The 20510-nt window shown below is 44.9% G+C and overlaps 1 protein-coding gene across 1 annotated transcript; it reads right to left on the bottom strand.

The window, feature by feature from the left end:
* Positions 1-11131: 11131 nt before the first annotated feature.
* Positions 11132-20169, bottom strand: LOC126242985 (prostaglandin reductase 1-like). Its single transcript, XM_049948130.1, has 3 exons — positions 19865-20169; positions 19086-19433; positions 11132-11746 (listed from the first exon to the last, which is right to left on the bottom strand). Exons 1-3 carry the CDS (start codon positions 20063-20065, stop codon positions 11294-11296), a joined length of 1002 nt encoding a protein of 333 aa, XP_049804087.1. The 5' UTR covers positions 20066-20169; the 3' UTR covers positions 11132-11293.
* Between the last annotated feature and the right edge of the window lie 341 nt (positions 20170-20510).

The following is a 20510-nucleotide window of genomic DNA, read 5'->3' as shown; positions in this document are numbered from 1 at the left end:
GCTCGCCTTTATGTGACGTTGCCCCACGGCGTCCATGTACCACAGTTATGGTCAGGCATCTCTCTCTGGCACACATGACGTCCGCTGACCTGGGGGCCCTTGTCCAGGCGGCAGCGTGGCGGCACGACAGTCTGAGATGGCAGCCGGCGGTCTAGGCCCTCGCGTCCCAGATAGTACTGGTAAGTGAAGCATGCAGCACAGGGCGGCTGCAGCCAGTGCGTTATATCTCCCCAAACTCAGGACCTCAGCCTACAAAAAGTTAAGAGGGTTGAAGACAACAACGGCTATCCAACGGATGGTGGAGTTTCTGCTGGTTACGGTAGATGATTTCATTCCCCTGAAGGGGCTCGAAAGGCGGGTATAAACGACGGCCAAGTGACTGGCTGACTGGTTACGAAGGGTGGACCACTGATTTGCGTAATGCTGCGTTGATGGGTCATTTTGAGAATCTCGCCACACGTAGACATAGCATGTGCAGCATTCTGCAGGTCGTCAGCTCTATGCCTTCAGAAAGTTAATTGAACCACTGCGTTCTAAATTTCGCTGCCGTCACAGTGACACACAACAGTTCAAAGGGGGGCAGAACGTTACTGTACGGCATTGTCCCCTTACCTAATCTGCAGTTATCGTGAATCTCTTGCCCAGCAGAAACTCCCAACCCGCAGGAAAAAAAAGTGGCAGTATATACGAAGGGTAAAAGGATGGATCAGCAAAATTAGAGACCAATATCCCTAACTTGGGTTTGCTGCAGAATCCTTGAATATATTCTCAGTTCTAATATAACTTTTCCGCCCTATTCTGTTGCTGTGCGGTGTGAGATCCGCATCAAGTGGGACTGACGGATGACATCGAAAAAATTCAAAGAAGGGCGGCTCGTTTTGTTTTATTGCGAAATAGGGGAGATAGTGCCACAGACATGATGCAGTGGCAATCATTAAAACAAACGCGTTTTTCGTTGCGATGTGACCTCCTCATTAAATTTCAAATCATCAGTTTTCTCCTCCGATTGCGAAAACATTCTGTTGGCACCCACCTACATAGGGTGAAATGATCATCACGATAAAATAAGAGAAATCAGGGCCCTCACAGAAAAATTTAAGTGCTCGTTTTCCCCGAGCGCCGTTCGAGAGTGGAACGCTAGAGAGACAGCTCGAGGGTGGTTCATTGAACCCTCTGCTAGGAACTTAATTGTGAATAACAGAGTAATCAAGTAGATGTACAATAAACTTCCTTGACACTGAGAAGCTTATGTCCTCGATTCAACATGGTTTTAGAAACCATCGCTCTTGTGAAACTCAGCTTGCCCTTTTCTCACGTGACATACTGAGAACTGTGGATGAAGGGCAACAGACAGATTCCATATTCCTAGATTTCCGGAAAGCATTAGACACAGTGCCACATTACAGTCTGTATCGAAGGTACGAACATATGGAATAAGTTAGCAGTTCTGTGAGTGGTTCGAAGATTCCTTGAATAATAGAGTCCAGCATGCTGTCCTCGACGGCGAGTGTTCATCAGAGACAGGGGTACATCCAGGAGTGTCACAGGGAAGTGTGATAAAACCGATGTTGTTCTCTACATACAAAAATGATTTGGCAGACAGATTGGGTAGCAATCTGCGGGTTTTTGCTGACGATGCTGTGGTGTACGGTAAGATGTCGAATTTGGGCGACTGCAGGAAGATACAAGACGACTTAGACAAAGTTTCCAGTTGGTGTGATGAATGGATCTATGTAAGATGAGGATGAGTAGGAAGAACAAACCTGTAATGTTCAGATACAGTATTACTAGTGTCCATTTGGACACATTAAAGTCGTTTAAATATCTGAACGCAACGTTGCAAAGCTATATGAAATGGAACAAGCATTCGAGGATTGTGGTGAGAAATGCGAATGGTTGACATCTGTTTACTGGGAGAATTTTAGGAAAGACTGGTTTACCTGTAAAGGTGACGTCATATAGGACGCTGGTGCGACGTATTCTTGACTGCCACTCGAGTGGTTGGGATCCGTACCAGGTCGGATCGGACTGAAGAAAGACATCGAAGCGATTCAGATGAGAGAAAAAAAAAAAAAAAAAAGAAATGTGTGCGAATTCCTAAGGGACCAAAATGCTTACTTAGGTCATCGGTCCCTAGAATTATACACTACTAAAACTAACTTATACTAAGAACAACACACACACACACACACACACACACACACACACACACACACACACACACACACATGCCCGAAGGAGGATTCGAACCTTCAGCGGGAGGTGCCGCGTAGTCCGTGACATGACGCCTCAAACCTCGGGGCCACTCCGCGCGACCATATGCGAGCTCCTAGATTTATTACTGGAAGGTTAGAGCAGCACGTAAGGTATACCCAGGTGCTTCGGCAGCTCAAACGGGAATCCCTCGAGGGAAGGGGAAATTCTTTTCGAGAAACACCATTGAGGAAATGTGTAGAGAATCTGGATTTGAAGCTGTCTGCCAAACAATTCTACTGCCGCCGACTTACATTTCACGTAAGGACCAGGAAGATTAGATACGAGAAATTGGGCTCATACGGAGGCCTACAGACATCGTTTTTCCCTCACTGTATCTGCGAGTGGAACAGGGAAGGAAAGGACTAGTAGTGGTAAAGGGAATCCTTCGCCACGCACCATACGTTTGCTTGCGGAGTATCGATGTAGATGTAGATGTAGATGTAGATACACATTGTCCTAGAAGCATGACCTCTGAACTCACACGAGCCATCAGTTTATGTGAAAGCTATCTTTTTCCAGACGATGTTGTCCTTGAGAAATGATTTGCTTCTTTATGTGTCGTGCAGCAGGAATTATTGCAACTAGTTTTCTAGCATTGATCCTTCTTAGCTTGTGCTCTCTGGTTTCTTCTGCCAGAACGAGCTTTCGGTTTTGTAGGTTGTGGTGTCCGTGAAGGAATGGATATTTAAGAAATAGCATACGCAGTACAGTGGATGGTTTCCTGAACGAGGAAGTGCGAACGCGGAGTGCGCACCCAGGCTGTCCGTGCATTGTTGATATCGGCAGTGAGTCCATGGTTGTGCTGGAAGGGGTGATGCGTGTTGTCTCGTGCCAGACCTGCCCTGTGGTCTCTGTTCTGTAATATGGTGCTGGGCAGAGCTTCATAAGAAAGCCGATACTGGAACGACTACACGCAGAATACTGGACTGTAATATTGTGCCATACACCTTGTATTGGCTTGAAGTTTTGTGGACGTTGTCCATTAAATGGTGATTACTGCCCCCCCCCCCCCCCTGTAATTCTGTCTCTCTCCACTTACGTTCTGTACTGTACTGTCGATAAGCGACAATATTATTATTGGCAGAATACCTGCAAGCATAGTAAGTCTCACTTATATGCAGCCGCAGATCTGCGAGAGCAATTTGCGTATTGGTATTTTGGTTCGCCTGTGTTATTCGTTGAAGGAATGATTTTTTAAATTATTTCTCGTGTCCTATGCAAGTTACTATGACTACGTATTTCAGGCCCAGCTGGTTTTGTAAGTGGATTGCTCTCTGCTTAATGGAGCATATCGAGTCGTTGCTGGCGAATTATACTAATGTATTGACCCAACAAATGTGGCTTGCATTAGCTCGTGATAAAGTCATGCTACAATTTTTGCACAATTCATTGTGGGTCTCGGCATTGCTGTCGCATCTCAAATGTAAGGAAATACAATATGCTTGCTTTAGTGTAAAGGAAACTCACTAGTTAAACTATCGTGCCGTTTGAACTGTTTACCGTTTGGGGAGGAGGTGGGGGACAGGAAAGGGAAGGAACTGATATCATCATCTGCATCGGGACTTTATGCGGAATCAGCGTTGATGAGTAAAAATGTGTTCCCGGCTTCAAGTACCCGCCCCGCCCTCCACCTTGAATTTACATAATCAAAATTTCTTCTCCGATCATAAATTTCGAGTTCCATTTATCAAGTATTTTCATTACTGTTGAAAGCCTCGCATTGTCAGTTGATCATGTACATTGTTTTGTGTGAAAGTTAAGCTACATTAGAATGTAAGACTGCATCTTTAATAGTTTTAATGAGTTATATTTAATGTCATGTGTGATTACACACTAATTTACATAAGAATGCTTTCTTGTCAGGTCATACATTTCATTTTCATTTAATGAGCATTTTCAGAACTGCTTGAAACCTCAATTTGCTCAGTTGATCATGTATGTTGTTTAGTGTGTCAGTTAAATTGCCTTAGAATATAAGATTGCTTTTTAAAATGTATCAGTATGGTATACTTGATGTCATGTGTGGTTACGTACTAACTTGGCCTGTGGATATGGCTTGAAATTATTGTTTCCAAAAGATAGTTAGTTTTTACTGGGTTCAGCTGAAAACTGTTTTCCAACTCGCTCCCTGCCATTTCAGTGGTAGCAAAGTGTGGTGATGTTAAGTTGGCAGTGTGCTCTGGTTCAGTGTCGTAACACAAGATTTCAATGTGTACTGCATATTTTTTCAAAGTTTCATGTAAGCGTAATGCTCCTTGTGCCACGGGACAGGAGGGCACAGTGGCCTTTTCGTGTTTAACGAAGGGACAATTACAACACGAGCTTTCCGTACATCGGGTGAAGCCGAGAGCAGCGTCTCTGAATTGAATCACTATTTTGCAGGGAGCACATTGTGCTCATGTGGGAGCGATCTAGTTTCTTGTAAAACAATAAACTGGTACCCTAGATCGCAGGAATTCTTTTTATTCCATGATTAACGGTTTCGGAGAAACTAAAGCCACCATCATCGGATCTTAGGACACATACAGGTTACGACATCAAGGCAAACAATGGTGATATTAATAGTTGCCTACAACACGCAGTTTTTACAAAATTGTCGTCCAAGAGAGATGACATTATAAATGTTAAGTTTCTCCATCACCTACAAGCGCAAGCTAGCAAGTTGAAGAGTTGAGTAACAAAGTTATTCGTTAGCCGCTAGACAGTAATATGCTAAATTTGCAAGAGGGCTCGGAAGGGGGTGATGGTTCAATGATTGCTCAGGGTAAGCGTGAACAAGAATCTGAAGTCATGGGGAAGAGGTTGCATAGGGTCATCGACGTTGCTTAAGAAGCCGTCGAATCCACTGTTGTCCATAGCGCTGAATGTGTCAAGTCTGGAATGAAAAGTAAAACAACTGGTGCCGCGTCTTTCGCATTTGATTTATATACACAACAAGTTTCGGTATTCCATTACACCATATTCAGGGTCATTGATCAAAGTACATCCGAGGGATCGAATCCTGTTTGCAGTCGCAAACTGGTGTCCATAGCTCTCTGGTTTGTATGACACTATCCTTCCGTTCGTCAGCCGACGAATAGCGTGTTGATAATCGAAGCTACAGTGCCACGTGAACGAGAGGTTCACTAGACTACTTTAGATTATGTTCCGCTGGGACATATAATGTTTGTTCTTTCTACTGTATTACAGTAGGAAAATGAGAAACAAAGGCCGAGAATCAAAATATCCACGGGTGTAATGCTGGTCTATAGTGTCCAACGGGCACAATATTTCGGCGATCATACATGTCGCCATCATCAGGTGAACTGACGGACTGAGCTCCTGTGAACGTGCCGGTACGGAGATCCGTACGCTATGGCTGCTTAGGGGGAACTGGGTTCGGTCGCGGCGGCGGCCGATTTAAATACCCTCCGTCCGCGGCGCACTCCCTCTGCCGTCCGCGCCCCGCGCCACGGTCGCGCGGTGGAACAGATTGTGATGGCGTCTGAGATGACGTCGGTGTGATGGCTCTGTCCGCCGTGGTCGTCACAACTATAAGTTTGCTCGATTTACTCTTGATTAACCCAATCGCTGGTTCCTAAGCCTTGCTAAGATTATAGCCACAGTCACGATTTATGAGGTCGTCATTGGTGCGAATTTCGATGGCCTCTCTAACAACGCTGTCCCAGTATCTCGACGTCTGTACCAGAATCCTCGTGCGTTCATACTCCATAGCGTGATTTTCCGACAAACAATGTTCAGCGACAGCCGACTTGCTCGGATACATCAGTCGGGTGTGCCTCTGGCGTTCACGGCATCGATCCTCGACGGTACGCGTCGTCTGACCAATATACGACTTGCCACATTGACACGGAATCTGGTACACGCTGGCCTTCCTCAAACCGAGGTCATCTTTGGCGCTCCCCACCAGCGCACGAGTTTTATTCGGAGGTCAAAACACAGTTCCGACCCGGTGTTTCTTCAAAATGCGGGCGATTTTCCCCGAGAGTACGCCTGTACGTGGAATAAACGCAGTGCCTACCTCTTCCCTCGTGATTTCATCCAACTCCACAGGTTGTGCTGTAGTGGTTGTGCGGAGAGCACGTTGAATCTGCCACTCTGAGTACCCATTTTTTCGAAATACAGTTCTCAGATGTTCCAATTCCTGGGGTAGACTCTCTGCGTCAGAGATAGTGCGCGCCCTATGTACTAGAGTTTTAAGTACCCCATTCCTCTGTGAAGGGTGGTGGCAGCTGTCTGCGCGCAAATATAGCTAAGTGTGCGTTGTCTTCCGATACACCCCATGACCTAGAGTGCCGTCAGCCCTTCTCTTGACCAAGACGTGAAGGAAATTTACCTTCCGTTTCGGTCTCCATACTGAATTTGATGTTGAGGCGTATGGAGTTTAGATGTGTAAGAAAGTCAAGAAGTTTATCCATACCATGTGGCCAGATGACGAACGTGTCGTCCACGTATCGGAAAAAGCAAGTAGGTTTCCATTTGGATGACGACAGGGCTTCCTCCTCGAAGTTCTCCATGTACAAATTCGCTACCACCGGTGAGAGTGGGCTACCTATGGCGACTCCCTCCGTTTGTTCGTAGTATTCTCCATTAAAAAGACATCACTAAAAAGTTAAGTGGTCTTCTCGTCAAACTTCTGACTAATCAATTCTAGTGACTCTAGTGACATCTCAGACGCCGTCACAATCTGTTCCGCCGCGCGACCGAGGCGTGGGGGGCCGGACGGCGGAGGGAGTGCGCCGCGGGCGGTGGGTATTTAAATCGACCGCCACCGCGACCGAACCCAGTTCCCCCTGAGCAGCCATAGCGTACGGATCTCCGTACCGGTACGTTCACGGGAGCTCAGTACGTCAGTTCACCTGATGATGGCGACATGTATGATCGCCGAAATATTGTGCCCGTTGGACACTGTAGACCGGCAGTACACCCGTGGATATTTTGATTATCAAATACGCCAGGAGAAACTCAAGAATCACATCAAAGGCTGAGAATATTTCTAAAATCATACCTGCTTGTCATGCATTTCCACCACAGACCTAAAATACATAAAAGAAGAACATTCAGCTCAAGAGTGGAAATTGCGGAAAAGATCGATATCGTGTTGATGTATGTCTATTGTGATCAAAATGCCCAACGGGCGTGCGCTATGTATGCTGCTCGGTATCCTGGACGACATCATCCAAATGTCTCGACCGTTACACAGCAGCACGATCATGATGCAGGCCAATGCCGGACAACGGGACGACTAGGTTCCGCCAGCTGCAGCTATGGGTTCGAGACTGGGTCGGGCCAGCCGCTACGTGCACTATGTGTCTCCTTGCAGGGCTTGGTGCCAAAGCGCCGCTGACCTTCCATCTGGTCCTGCCACAGATCAACGGTTCATCTCCCACGCATGACAGTCTGCACCGGTGTGTGCAGTCGATGTGTGCAGGGCCTGACTTACTGTCTGCGGCCGTTCCGCAGCAGAACAGAGTCGCAGAAAAAGAGGGAACGTGTCGCTAATGTCAGGGCCATGGCCTGTTGACAGGCCAACGACCGCTTCCTGACCTGACGCCAGTAGCACAGAACCCCAATGCGTGCACGACTCTGGCCGCCTGCAAGCACCCATCCGTGGACCGACGCAGTCAGGGTCGCCAGAGTGGGGATTGTTGACCTTGCAGTATTAATGTTGTAATGTACATCTGTAGTTCAATAAAACATGTCTCTCTGTCAACAGCATGTCTCAGGGCCCCCAGAACGCATCACGCTGTGCATTCACATCTGTCGCTCTTCAGTGGTGTCAGCAGAGGGACCTTCTAGTCCGTCACCATGCCACTTGGTGACAGACAACGCTTACAGTCTCCATTAATGAACAAGAAAGATGACTGAATTACTGCAGGTGTACAGTTTTATCGACTCGTGCTAGGGCGGGTGCAGTCTCCTTGTTTTTTTTCCGTTTGAGTGCGAGATCATGGCAAATCAGTAGTTTTTGCCTGGCGCTGATGTAGTAGTTGTGGTAAATGGAAATGAGCGTATGGCGTCGTTGGACGGGAGGCCCCTATGAGGAAGTTCGGCTACCAAGTGCAAGGCTTATTTCATTCGACGCCACACTGGGCGACTTGCACGCCGGTGATGAGGATGAAATGATGGAGAGGACAACACAACACCCAGTCCCCGAGCGGAGAAAATCTCCAACCCGGCCGGGAATCGAACCTGGGCCCGCTTACATGGGAGGCAAGGGCGTTACCACCCAGATAAGCTGGCGGACAGTGCTTGTGGTTTCAGTATGTGACAGGTGAACACAGACAGTATTTTTGAGATAGCGTAAATATGAGTGTTAGTATTCACTCGGTTGATATGGGCACTATTGGTGTCACGAGCAAGAGGTGTAGCTCGCTGTCTAGTAGCATATAAGTTATTAACCATTAGTAGTGATTCGGGAGGTGAAGCTAAGTTTATTCGTTGTTTCGATCTGTAGACCTAATTATGAGCAGCCATTCGGGGGTTTTAGTTAACTTACAGTGAGAAATACTACGTAAAATTTAAAATTTTCCCGGTGAATTTCGAAGAGATTTGGAGACTGAAATAGATTTCTCTTCGAACTTCGCCAGCTTTGATGGCTTAAATGAAGATGACTGGCAGGTGTCCAGTCGAAATATCATCGAGTGAAATTTACGGCGACCAGGTGCAACACCAAAATCTGTTCGAATAAGAAATGCTATGTTACCTTTATGGTGAAGTCTTTTCGTAATTTGAATTTGTTTTGTGCAGAGAAAAGAGTATGTCTAGGTATTTAAGCATGTAAGGTAATAGGAAATGTTGGCATAGTGGCATGTTTAAGTGTTTCTTTCCTGTTCTGTTTGCGTAATTAATAAGAGGCAGTCATGTCGTGATCAGTACCACAGGGAGCGGGATTCTCGATACCAGAGTAGGTTACCGCAGAAGGGGTATTGAGAATTTTGAGAGACGAAGTAGGTAAGATGCAACTGGAAAATGAAAAGATGTCAAAGAGATGGAATGCGATTCAGGCTGAGGAGAAGGAAATAGTTTCTCGAAAATATAGGCGTATAGAGAGAAGTTGTTGAGAGAGCACAATGAATGGATCATCGAAAACGATTGGGAGGTCAAGGATATGTGGATTACGCTGAGGATGGAAAGGAGGGAATGACAAGAAGTAGAGTGTAGTGAGAAAGCGGAAGCTGAGAAGGGGAAGAGTAGGCTTATGTATTGTTTGCTTGTTCCTGCATAACGTCCGACTTCTGTTAGTGTAGTTAAATCGATCCTGGATGGATGGTCTTTTGAGTGGGAAGACTGAGGTATTTGTAGATGGTGTCGAGAAACGAGTTCCTGAGAATTTACGCAAGACGCGCAATAATCACATTGTAGAGGTTAAGAGTGGAATTGTAGAGTTTAATGTAGTGGGAATGAGTGTGGGTAGTTGTGAAGTGAAGTTTGGAAGGTAGGAGACGAGGTACTGGCAGAAATAAAGCTGCGAGGAGAGGGCGTGAGTCGTGCTTGGGTAGCTCAGATGGTAGAGCACTTGCCAGCCAAAGGCAAAGGTCCCGAGTTCGAGGCTCGCTCCGGCACACACTTTTAATCCGCCAGGAAGTTTCATATCAGCGCACACTCCGCTGCACAGTGATAGCCTCATTATGGTGAAAAAAGGTATTTTCGAATTTTCGTTTATTGTATAATTCAGTAAACTGTTAAAGTAACAGTGATTTTAGATAGCATACGAAAATGAGAATTTAATGATAGGTTAAATTCAGTAAGGAACACATCTGAGGATACAACTTAGTACCTTCAGTACAATAAACAAACAATTCGTGCAACGCACTTATCATCAACATTATATACATTCCTTGCTGGTTTTGCATAGTTCTTAATAGCAGATACTATTTCTTGCTGAAGGGATTCTGATATGCACGTATTATGTTGTTCTATTACATATGTGAGTGACGAATGAATGTTGCAATGACATTGTAAAAATGTTGCTTCATTATTGGTTGTTCTTTCCTATGCCTTGGGATTTACACTTTTATGACTTAAAGAGTTTCTCTCCCTTCTCTTTGTGTTCCAAAATTTTGCTTTACTGTGGAAAAAGACTTAATGGAGAAATTGAAGATTACTGTGTCTTTAGACTGATTTGAATTATGTTCAGTGTAGCTGAAGCTAACCTGGCGAACACAGTAATTCTGATTGTTTGATGTACAAAATGTCCCAGAGTTGTAAGCAAACTGAGAAGCGCCAAAGGACATGTGTTCATCAATCATTTTTCGACAGAAATAAGTGTTCCAGTGAAATAACATATTTTGATTTCAGTGTCGTCTTCTAAATGTTTTATGGCTCCAGTCTTCAAAGCAATAATGAGGTATTTTTAGAATGGACTATGTCGTATTTTTCGAGCATAGATCGATGTTTATCTGCTACCGTGTTCAATGAAATCGATAGCAGACTGTAAAAGTCTTAATGGGACCTAGAATAAACTAAAAAATTAATATTATTTTATACAAACAATTATCTGTCCCTCTTCCTCGTTTTCTAATGTTGCGCACAACTTCCATCGACATTAATTTTTGTTTTGTGCGAAGTTAATATTTGGTTGGGTCGCTCCAGACTGTCGAGCCCTCTGGATGTACAGGCGGTTGCGACTTCCAGCGTGGAAATGTGAGGAAAATGAAGCCATTTCTTCCTCATAGTGTATTCTTGAGACATTGGTGGTGTAATTTGGTGGAACAGAAAAGTATCAGAAATCGATGGTCGCTGAATGTGACGGCTACTTGACGAATTTGATGAAATATTAGGCACCAGCGACACCAGTGTAATTGGCTAGCTGATAGGAGGATAATATACGTAAAAATTATTGTTGTTTATGGAGTGAAGGTCTACACAATAATTTTACAGAAATAACATTTTATTGTTAAGACAACTAAACATGTCTGGCAAATTCTATTCTTTTTGCTGATGATTTAACACGTACTATTTCAGTTCGTTGAATCACCAGAGTCCTTGATATCTTCAATGGAGCGAGGAGCATTTATCAAGCGTGAAAATCAACTCACACTTTGACAACCGCTTTGCCCAAGTTCTCGCCCCTGAGCATGCCAATGAAAGCTTTCGGCGTGTTCTGGAACCCTTCCGTGACAGTCTCCTTGTACTTGAGTTTGCCCTCTTTGATCCACTGCGCCATTTCCTTGAACGCCTGGTCCCAGCTGTCCAACCAGCGCCCCACGAAGAACCCCTCCATCTTGAGCTCCTTCCCCACCATGTACCTCTGTATGACGGGCGCCAGGGGCACCTTCGACTCGTTGTAGGACGAGATGCAGCCGCACACGGAGATGCGGCCGCGGTGCTTCATGTTGGCAATCACCGCACTGCTCTGTTCGCCTCCCACGTTGTCGAAGTAGACATCGACGCCATTTGGGGCAGCCTCCTTCAGCGCCTTCTCCACGTTCACCGTCTTGTAGTTGAAGGCATGGTCGAACCCTAGCTCCTCCTTCAGCCACTTCACCTGAGAATGTATAGAGAAAAATGAAGTATTCACGTCCCACGCTCATGTGGCACACTAACGCCGCCTGGAAAGAACAAAATGTTTGACACTAAAAACAGAACTTTTTATTGGTAACGACAGTGACAGAATAGAAAGAACGACGATGAAATAGAAAGAGGTAGAATAATATCATGTGTTTTTACTGATAGTTCAATATACGTGAAAGAAGTGTGATAGGACTGCTGTTGTTCACCATATCACTATTTTTACATAAATGATTTGGCGGACTCGTTGGGCAGCAATCTATCCCTGTTTGCTCATGATGCTGTGGTGTAAGGTAGGTATCGAAGTTAAGTGGCAGTAGAAAGTTACAAGACGACTCAGACAAAATTCCCAGTTGGTTTGATGAATGACAGCTAGCACTAGGTGTAGAAAAATGCAAGTTGATTTGGATGAGTAGGAAGAACAAACCTGTAATGTTGGGATACACTATCACTAGTGTCATGCTTGACACAGTCAAGTCGTGTAAATATCCGGGCGTAAAGTCGAAAGGCAATATGAAACAGAGGGAGCGTGTCAGAAATGTGGTAGAGAAGGCGAATCCTCGACCTACGTTTATTTGGAGAATTTTAGGAAGGATTGGTTCACCTATAAAGGAGACCGAATATAGGACGCTGGTGCGACCTATTCTTGTGTACCACTCGACGCTTTGGGACCTGTAACAGGTCTAATTGAAGGAAACGTTGATGCAATTCAGAAGCGTGCTGCTAGATTTGGTACCAGTAGGTTAGAAGAACACGTAGGTGTTAGAAGATGCTTTGGGAACTCAAATGGAAAACCCTGGTGCGAAGGCGACGTTCTTTTCGAGAAACACTGTTGAGAAAATTTTGGGTACCGGCATTTGAAGCTGATGCCAAACTGTTCTACTCCCGTCTTCATATATTGCTTGTAAGAACCTTGAACGTAAGATAGGAGGCATATAGACAGTCGTTTCTCTCTCGTCCTATTTACGAGTGGAACAGGAAATGGAAGGACTAGCGGTGGTACACGGCATCCGCCGACACGCATTTTGCGGTGGCGTGCGGAATATCTACGTAGATATAGAGGTAGATGTAGAAGTGCACCTTGTCCTCTGTTATTTTCATAAAAACAATTTATCTCCTTCGAAAATTATATGTAAATACATCTCTCTCAAGGAGGACACTGAAAACAGTAGTAGAAAATTTTATGTACCTACTAACATCATGAGGCGGTGATATAAAGTTTTACTGAACGTGTCAAGGACCGAGGAAGCGAATGCTACCAACATGTATGATGTCTAGATCTCAATTCCTTTATGCCTTTATCTTCCAAGACTCAAACTACTAACAATATAACACGCAGTGCTCAGAAAATGAATATCAGCAGAGCTCATCGACATTTGTTCATTACCTTCATGAAGGACCAGTAGGTTCCACTAGTTTGTTGTATATATTCTACATCAAACAAACGTCCGCCTATTTAGCTGAGTGGTCAGCGCGCCTGACTGCCCTGCAGTGGGCTCTACTTCGATTCCCGATCGTGTCGAAGATTTTTTCCACTCGCGGACTGGGTGTTTGGCTGTCGTCCTCATAATTTCATGAAAATCGACATGCAGGTCGCCCGGTGTGGCGTCATCTCTTAAAGAACTGCAACTCGGCGGTCGAACTACCCCAGATGAGGTCTCCCGGTCATCAATACCATACTATCATTTAGTCTTAAACCAAACAAATGTGTAGCAGTCACTTTTCTAACCAACAACCTTGCCCTTCATAAACAATGTTTGTACTGAAGGAACTATCCGAGAACAGCTAAAATTCCACCAGTATATATGTCCTACATTCCAAGCTACTTAGAAGATTGGCTGTACACCTCAATGCCTAACTCTTCTGGTTGAAAGGAATGGGGATACATGTCAGGAAGCATAAAAAACAGAAGGGAAAGAGAAAAGAGTAAATTTTAACCGTTCAGAATGAATGATCCATTCTCAAAAAAAAAAAAAAAAAAGCCTGTCTTAAGCCATTTTTCCATGATACCATTTCTTTGAGCAGTAGAAAACTTCCATTTTTGCGGCGAACCTACGGTGAAGTTTCGAAAGAGAGATGGTGATGCTGCAAGAATTGAAGCTGTGATTACAAGTCATTAGTTAAGTCTAGATTGTTCAGTCTGTAAGGATTTTTCCTGCAGAAAGTTTTATGCTCAAGTCGGTGTCAGGCACATTATTTTAATACGGCACGAAGTTTCGAAAAATGGCGCTCATACTCCTGCAAAGTGAAAAATTCAGTTGGACCGCCGGCCACTGTGACCGAGCGGTTCCAGGTGCTTCAGTCCGGAACCGCGCTGCTCCTACGGTCGCGTGTTCGAATCCTGCCTCGGGCATGGATGTGTGTGATGTCCTTAGGTTAGTTAGGTTTAGGTAGTTCTACGTCTAGGGGACTGATGACCTCAGATGTTAAGTCCCACAGTGCTTATAGCCATTTGAACCATTTTCAGTTGGTTCTGTATTATTGGAAGTGGTTATAATAAAATTTTGCTACTTGTGACGACACCTAGGGGTTACTGCTACTGAGGTTGGTCTTGTAAACAGCGTCCATACGACCAAACCAGTTGCTTGTTTACCTGTATTTGCTCGTATGTTAGGTACTTGGGCTACGCAACGCTCTGTTTAGAAGAAAGGCTCGTAATCTGTAACTATGGTCCTACAGTCAAATAGTATGTTCAAATGGCTCTGAGCACTATGGGACTCAACTGCTGTAGTCATAAGTCCCCTAGAATTTAGAACTACTTAAACCTAACTAACCTAAGGACATCACACACATCCATGGCCGAGGCAGGATTCGAACCTGCGACCGTAGCGGTCGTGCGGTTCCAGACTGTATCGCCTTTAACCGCTCGGCCACTCCGGCCGGCACAAATACTATGTACATTGGGTAGAATTGTTAGTTAATAAAATACACAGAACAACTAAATAAAAGTTCTATGTATCATGTAATGACAATGATTCTATTATAACATGTATAATTGATGTAGACGACAGAGAATAACATTGAATCTTGTTGGCAGCGCAATTTGAAACGGTAAGCCTAAAATTTGGTTTTCACCAAATGTTTTACGAAGTAACCGAGTGACTTCACGAGCAATGTGAGATTGAACTCCATCGTACATCAAAACAGTTGACACCAAAGCACCGTTCTCCCGTAGCTCAGGGATCACATGTTGGCGAGACAGATGACAGTAACGTTTGAGATGATAGTAACGTGTGTTGTTCACGCTGCATGTCGTTGGGGTCTGAGCTCCTCAAAGAAGAGTGGAGCAATCATGAACTGTGCCGTGAAGCCACAGCAAATGACGACGCTTTCTCTATGCAGAAGAACACTATGAACTGAATTTTCTCATTACAAGAGCTTTGAAGGGCGATCTGCTTTGTTTGTTAAAAAGCATTGAAAAGCCAAGATCGCACAAAATATGTTTTTTATTAAAGACAACGGGATTCAGCAGTCTTGGCTGTCATCTTCAGGTCTTAAACTTCTTTTTGTGATAGAATATGTTCATTTTACGCTGATCTCTTGCACAAGACGTCAAGTGGATAAAAGTTAGCACATCTTAAAAATTTGTCATCGCTAAAATCTTTAAAAACACACAACATCTTGTACAAAAGGTCATGTCTGTATACATATTGCTCTGTAACAAGCATCTGTGAACGATATGTATGTGGACATGGCCTTTTGGACCAATTTCTGTGTGTTTTCAAATATTTTAGCGTTGACAAACGTTCATAATATGCTGAGTTTTATCCGCTTGACGTCTTATGCATGAGATGAGCGTAAAATGAGCATATTTTACTACAAAAAGAATGTTTAAGACCTGAAGATGACAGATAAGACGGTTGAAAACGGTTGTCTTGAATAAAAAAATTTTTTTGTGCGATCTTGGCTTTCGAATGGTTTTTAACAACTACCTGAACGTTCGTTGGCGGTTGTGAACCCCAGATGCAGCAACTGTGAGCGTTCATTGCCACAGTGATTGTTAAGTGTGCTTCATCAGTTCACAAAACATTTCAAGACGACATGTCGATAACTTCAGCCTCTGCAAGAAACCTAAAAGCAAAGTCTACTCGAATGTCTGCGTGACGTGGTAGAAGTTGGGGAGTAGTGTTAAGTTCGTACAGATACCATTTCTCATTTGCTTGCAACACTTTCTCGAACGGTGGACCATGGAATGTTCAGCTTTCGTGACACAGCTGGTGCACTGCTTGAAGATCACACACTGCATTCAGCGTTCTCAGGTGTGGTAACAGTATATTCTTTAACAACTTGAGGAGCAATTGGCCTTCGGCCTCTCCCAGAAGCAATGACCTAATCGCCAGTTAATTCGAACTTCCGAATCATGTTCTTCAGCTCCGGTGCAGAAAGAGGACCTCTCCGTATTCCTTTTATGCGTCGGTTTTATGTGTCGGTGCTGCTGAAGAGCGGCAGCTCCGTTGCTGTTGTTTTGATATAACAGCTTTACGAGTAAAGCGGTGACAACCATACTACTAAGGATCTCTCTTTGTCTGCTACCCTCAGCAGCCATAATGGCGGTCAAAATTCTGAAATGGTCTGAGGAAAGGACCGAATCCGGTTGCTAACAAATAAAAAAATCTGAAAACGCTATGGAGACTGTTCCTTATTTGATTTTTACAAGTAAAGCCATGCTCACCTCGTCCAGATCCGCGTTGACTGTCTGGAACAGTAAGACTGGTGCCTGTATTCCAACACCGCGTGGCCATGCTAGTACCGGCGTCTAACGGCAGATTATGGCACTAAAATTGCTAACTACGCAAATCCTGCAGTGCAAAACATCATTCCGTCTACACTGCCTCAAGCAGCGAAAGTTCGGTTCGCACCAACCTGGAGTAGTTACAACTCCATGCTACTAGCTCCAGCAATCAGCAAGGAATATGTACAGGTCTCGAGATTATCATCGATTGATCGAAACCGGTCAACATTTTCTTAAATGGAATATTTTATGCGGTCTTCACTGTTTTTATTAAATTATTAATTATAATCATCCTGTATCTCTAACCACATAGACATCGAAGATCCCCGGAGTGTACATGGTATTGGCGACAAACCGTCACAGATTTTCTCATGTCATTTATCTCAATCTAATGACTGGTTAGTGTGGTTTACGATAATTACCAATAAGATTCTGGCAATAGTCTGAAATCCATACCTATAAGCAAACGCAGAAAAGCAACATATTTTGGCAACATATTTCTAAATGGTTATCACTGTTCCAAGTAATTAATCATCCAAGGTGTGTAGAGGGAACCGTGCACTTCTACGATGACATTCACAGACACAGAATTTCCTATTCAGCAGCAAAATTAACGTAACTGTAACCTTAATTTCAGAGGCAGAAACCTGAAAGAAGCAGGAACCTGAGAATATCATAGAGTTGTTTTTGTATGTCCATCCGTTTCGCTGGAGATCTATTGTAAGAAATTGAAACGCCTACAGGCGTCCTTGTGAACTTATTTATTGTGTAGCTACTAGTTCCTGGGCTCAGTGCGCCATTTGCAGATACTGTTTGATGCTAAAAGAATTATCACGATCCATATATACACTATGTGATCAAAAGTATCTGGACATCCCCCAAAAGATACTTTTTCATATTTAATGCATTGTGCTGCCACCGTATGCCAGGCCAGATACTCCGTATCAGCGTCCTCAGTAGCCGTTACGCATGGTGAGAGAGCAGAATGGGGCGCTCCGCGGAACTCACGCACTTAGAGCTTGGTCAGGTGATTGGGTGTCATTTGAGTCATACGTCGGCACGCGAGATTTCCACTTCCTAAACATCCCTAAGTCCACCGTTTACGATGTGATAGTGAAGTGGAAACGTGAAGGGACACGTACAGCACAAAAGAGTACAGGGTGACCTCGTCTGTTGACTGACAGAGACCACCGACAGTTGAAGGTCGTAATGTGTAGTAGGCAGACACCTATCCAGACCATCACCCAGGAATTTCAAACTGCATCAGGATCCACTGGGTAAATGCGAAACGACGCCTCGCTATGTGTAAGGACCGTAAACATAGTGCGATTGTACAGTGGGGAAACGTTGTGGGGAGTGTCGAACCACGCTACACAATGTGGCGAACCGATAGCAGAGTGTTGGTATTTGCGAATGCCCGGTAAACGTCTTCTGCCAGCACGTGTACTGCCAACAGTAAAATTCGGAGGCGGTGGTGTTATGGTGTGGTCATGTTTATCATGGAGGGTGCTAGCATCCCATGTTGTTTTGCGTGGCAGTATCACAGTACAGGCCTACATTGATGTTTTAAGCACCTTCTTGTTTCCAACTGTCGAAGAGCAATTTGGGGATTGCGATTGCATCTTTCAACATGATCGAGCACCTGTTCATTATGCACGGCCTGTAGCAGAGTGGCTACACGACAATAACGTCCCTGTAATGGACTGGCCTGCACAGAGTCCTGACCTGAGTCCTATAGAACACCGTTGGGATGTTCTGGAACGCCGACTCGTGCCAGGCCTCACCGACTGACGTCGATACCTCTCCTCAGCGCAGCACTCCGTGAAGAATGGGCTGCCATTCCCCAAGAAACCTTCCAGCACCTGACTGAAATTATGCCTGCGAGTGTGGAAGCTGTCATCAAGGGTAAGGGTGAGTCAACACCATATTGAAATCCAGCATTATCGATGGAGAGCTCCACGAACTTGTAAGTCATTTTCAGGCAGGTGTCCGGATACTTTTGATCACATAGTGTACGACGCATCACTGGCTGATATAACTGGTTTAAGCAGACTATCTGTTCCACACTTGACAGTTGATGGTTGGAGAGACGACATCACAGTGTTACAGATAGTCTGTGTAAACTTATGTTGGGCACTGATGCATCGTAGATATGGATAGTGATATCCCATTTAGCATCGAGTTAAGACCTGTAGATGGCGCACTGAGCTTCGAAACTGACAGCTACACAATAAATAAGATCATAAGGATAGCTGTAGGTGTTTCATTTTCTTACAATCATTCAGTTGTGGTTGGCACATAAGGATAGCTGTAGGTGTTTCATTTTCTTACAATCATTCTGTTGTGGTTGGCAATATTCCGTAAAGGAGTTGGGGGTGGGGGTGGGGTGGAGTGCGATGGAACGAAACAGTGGGCGGAGAACGGGGATGTGGAGAAAGATAGTGACAGAGAGGAATAAAGGGCAACCTCAACTGATGGATGGAAGGTATCAAAGGTTAATGAAGTATGGGAGGTGGCTGTGGTAAGACCAAAAGTTTAAGCCAAGGAAAGGGGACGACAGATAATGGGAGTGTCTGGTGATTACCTTTACGTCAGAGCCTGCTATGCCGATGACCTTGCAGCCCTTGATGCGAGCTATCTGCCCGACAATGGACCCTACAGCGCCTGCCGCGCCACTGACGACCACCGTCTCGCCAGGCTTAGGGTCGCAGATGTCAAGCAGTCCGAAGTAGGCTGTAGCTCCAGGCATGCCCAACACTCCCAGCGAAAGAGACAGCGGCAGGTCTCCGTAGTTCTGCACCAGCATCGGTGGCAGAATTTCGCCACCCTTCGCTGCTGGGTTCACCACTGTGCGGTCGCACCAGCCCCAGTAGCCGACGACATGACGTCCTACTGGATAGTCCAGTGACCGGCTTTCCACTATCCGCGACACCTGCAATATGGTAAAGAAATAGTATTACAAACCTTGTCCTCTGAAACACTTGTAGATAGACGTAAACGGCACCTCAGTGGAATGTCATCAGTTTGGAAGGCACTCATAAACTGCATCAGCTAAGCTGGTCGAGACAAGTCTGAGAAAGAAATGACAGTTTTAGGCCAGAGACGGCTTCCCGATACTCATTCCCTGATCCCTTTCAAATATCTTCCTGAAGGGTTAGATATATCCGCTCAGCTTTCATGTGGCAGAAATAGAAAAATACTTACTGCACGTACACTGAGGGTGATTTTTCTTTTATTTGCTGAAAGTATACAGCGTGAATGACGCAACAGGAAGTACACCCAAAAGACGTACAAGTCAGATCCACTGGTGAGGATGAAATACGAATGTGCATCGCTTCGTATCATGTTCTTGATGACTCATACCTGTGATCCTAACATGGTGGCGCCGACCTTATGCCTCTGGGAGTACGCCCGCTGGTATGGGTCCACGCTGATGTATTCTGCCTCGCACAGTATTTGGCCATCCTGCAACGCTGGGAGTTCTTCTGTCTCGATTTTGAAATCAGTAATTTTGGGCTCTCCTTTGAAGGGGCTCGTGATGACGATTTTCCGACCATTCACCATGATTGACGGCTTCTGCGGTCTGCAGTAGGAATAACAACGATGTCAAGGAGCTGTTAACCGACTAACAGTGCGGTGTCGTGTTGCGTGAAGTACTCGCTCGCCAGCTGCTGCCCAGTTATTTATGCCCGCGTCTGCTGCGATAAGACGATAACGTCCTGCACCTGAGTGCAGATAAGTAGGTAGTCACGCACACACCGCCTGCCTAGGTGAGTCCGCTTATCTCTGTATGCGCATCAGCAGCACGGCGGCCTGTGTAACATCTGGAAACGTATAGTCGAGATTGTTTCTGTTGTAAGATTCCACCAAGTGAATGAAGGTCACAGCCTTCCTTTAGATAATTGGTGAGGCCCACGTACTTCCGATTCACCATTATGTTCTTCTCATTAAATTCACGGATTAATGATTAGCTTGCAAATAAAGAAAGACATTCATTCATTTGTCTGTT

This window comes from Schistocerca nitens, chromosome 1 (assembly GCF_023898315.1).
Source record: "Schistocerca nitens isolate TAMUIC-IGC-003100 chromosome 1, iqSchNite1.1, whole genome shotgun sequence".
Taxonomy (NCBI): Eukaryota; Metazoa; Arthropoda; class Insecta; order Orthoptera; family Acrididae; genus Schistocerca; species Schistocerca nitens.
This window is presented reverse-complemented; position numbering and strand designations above follow the sequence as displayed.

What these genes read in the sequence shown, in the direction of transcription:
- LOC126242985 (XM_049948130.1), bottom strand. Translation starts at nt 20,065, where the DNA reads ATGGTGAATGGTCGGAAAATCGTCATCACGAGCCCCTTCAAAGGAGAG. An exon ending in CCACCATGTTAGGATCACAG is followed by an intron (nt 19,434 to 19,864) that starts GTATGAGTCATC and finishes ACCATATTGCAG; the next exon opens with GTGTCGCGGATAGTGGAAAG. An exon ending in TAGCAGGCTCTGACGTAAAG is followed by an intron (nt 11,747 to 19,085) that starts GTAATCACCAGA and finishes ATACATTCTCAG; the next exon opens with GTGAAGTGGCTGAAGGAGGA.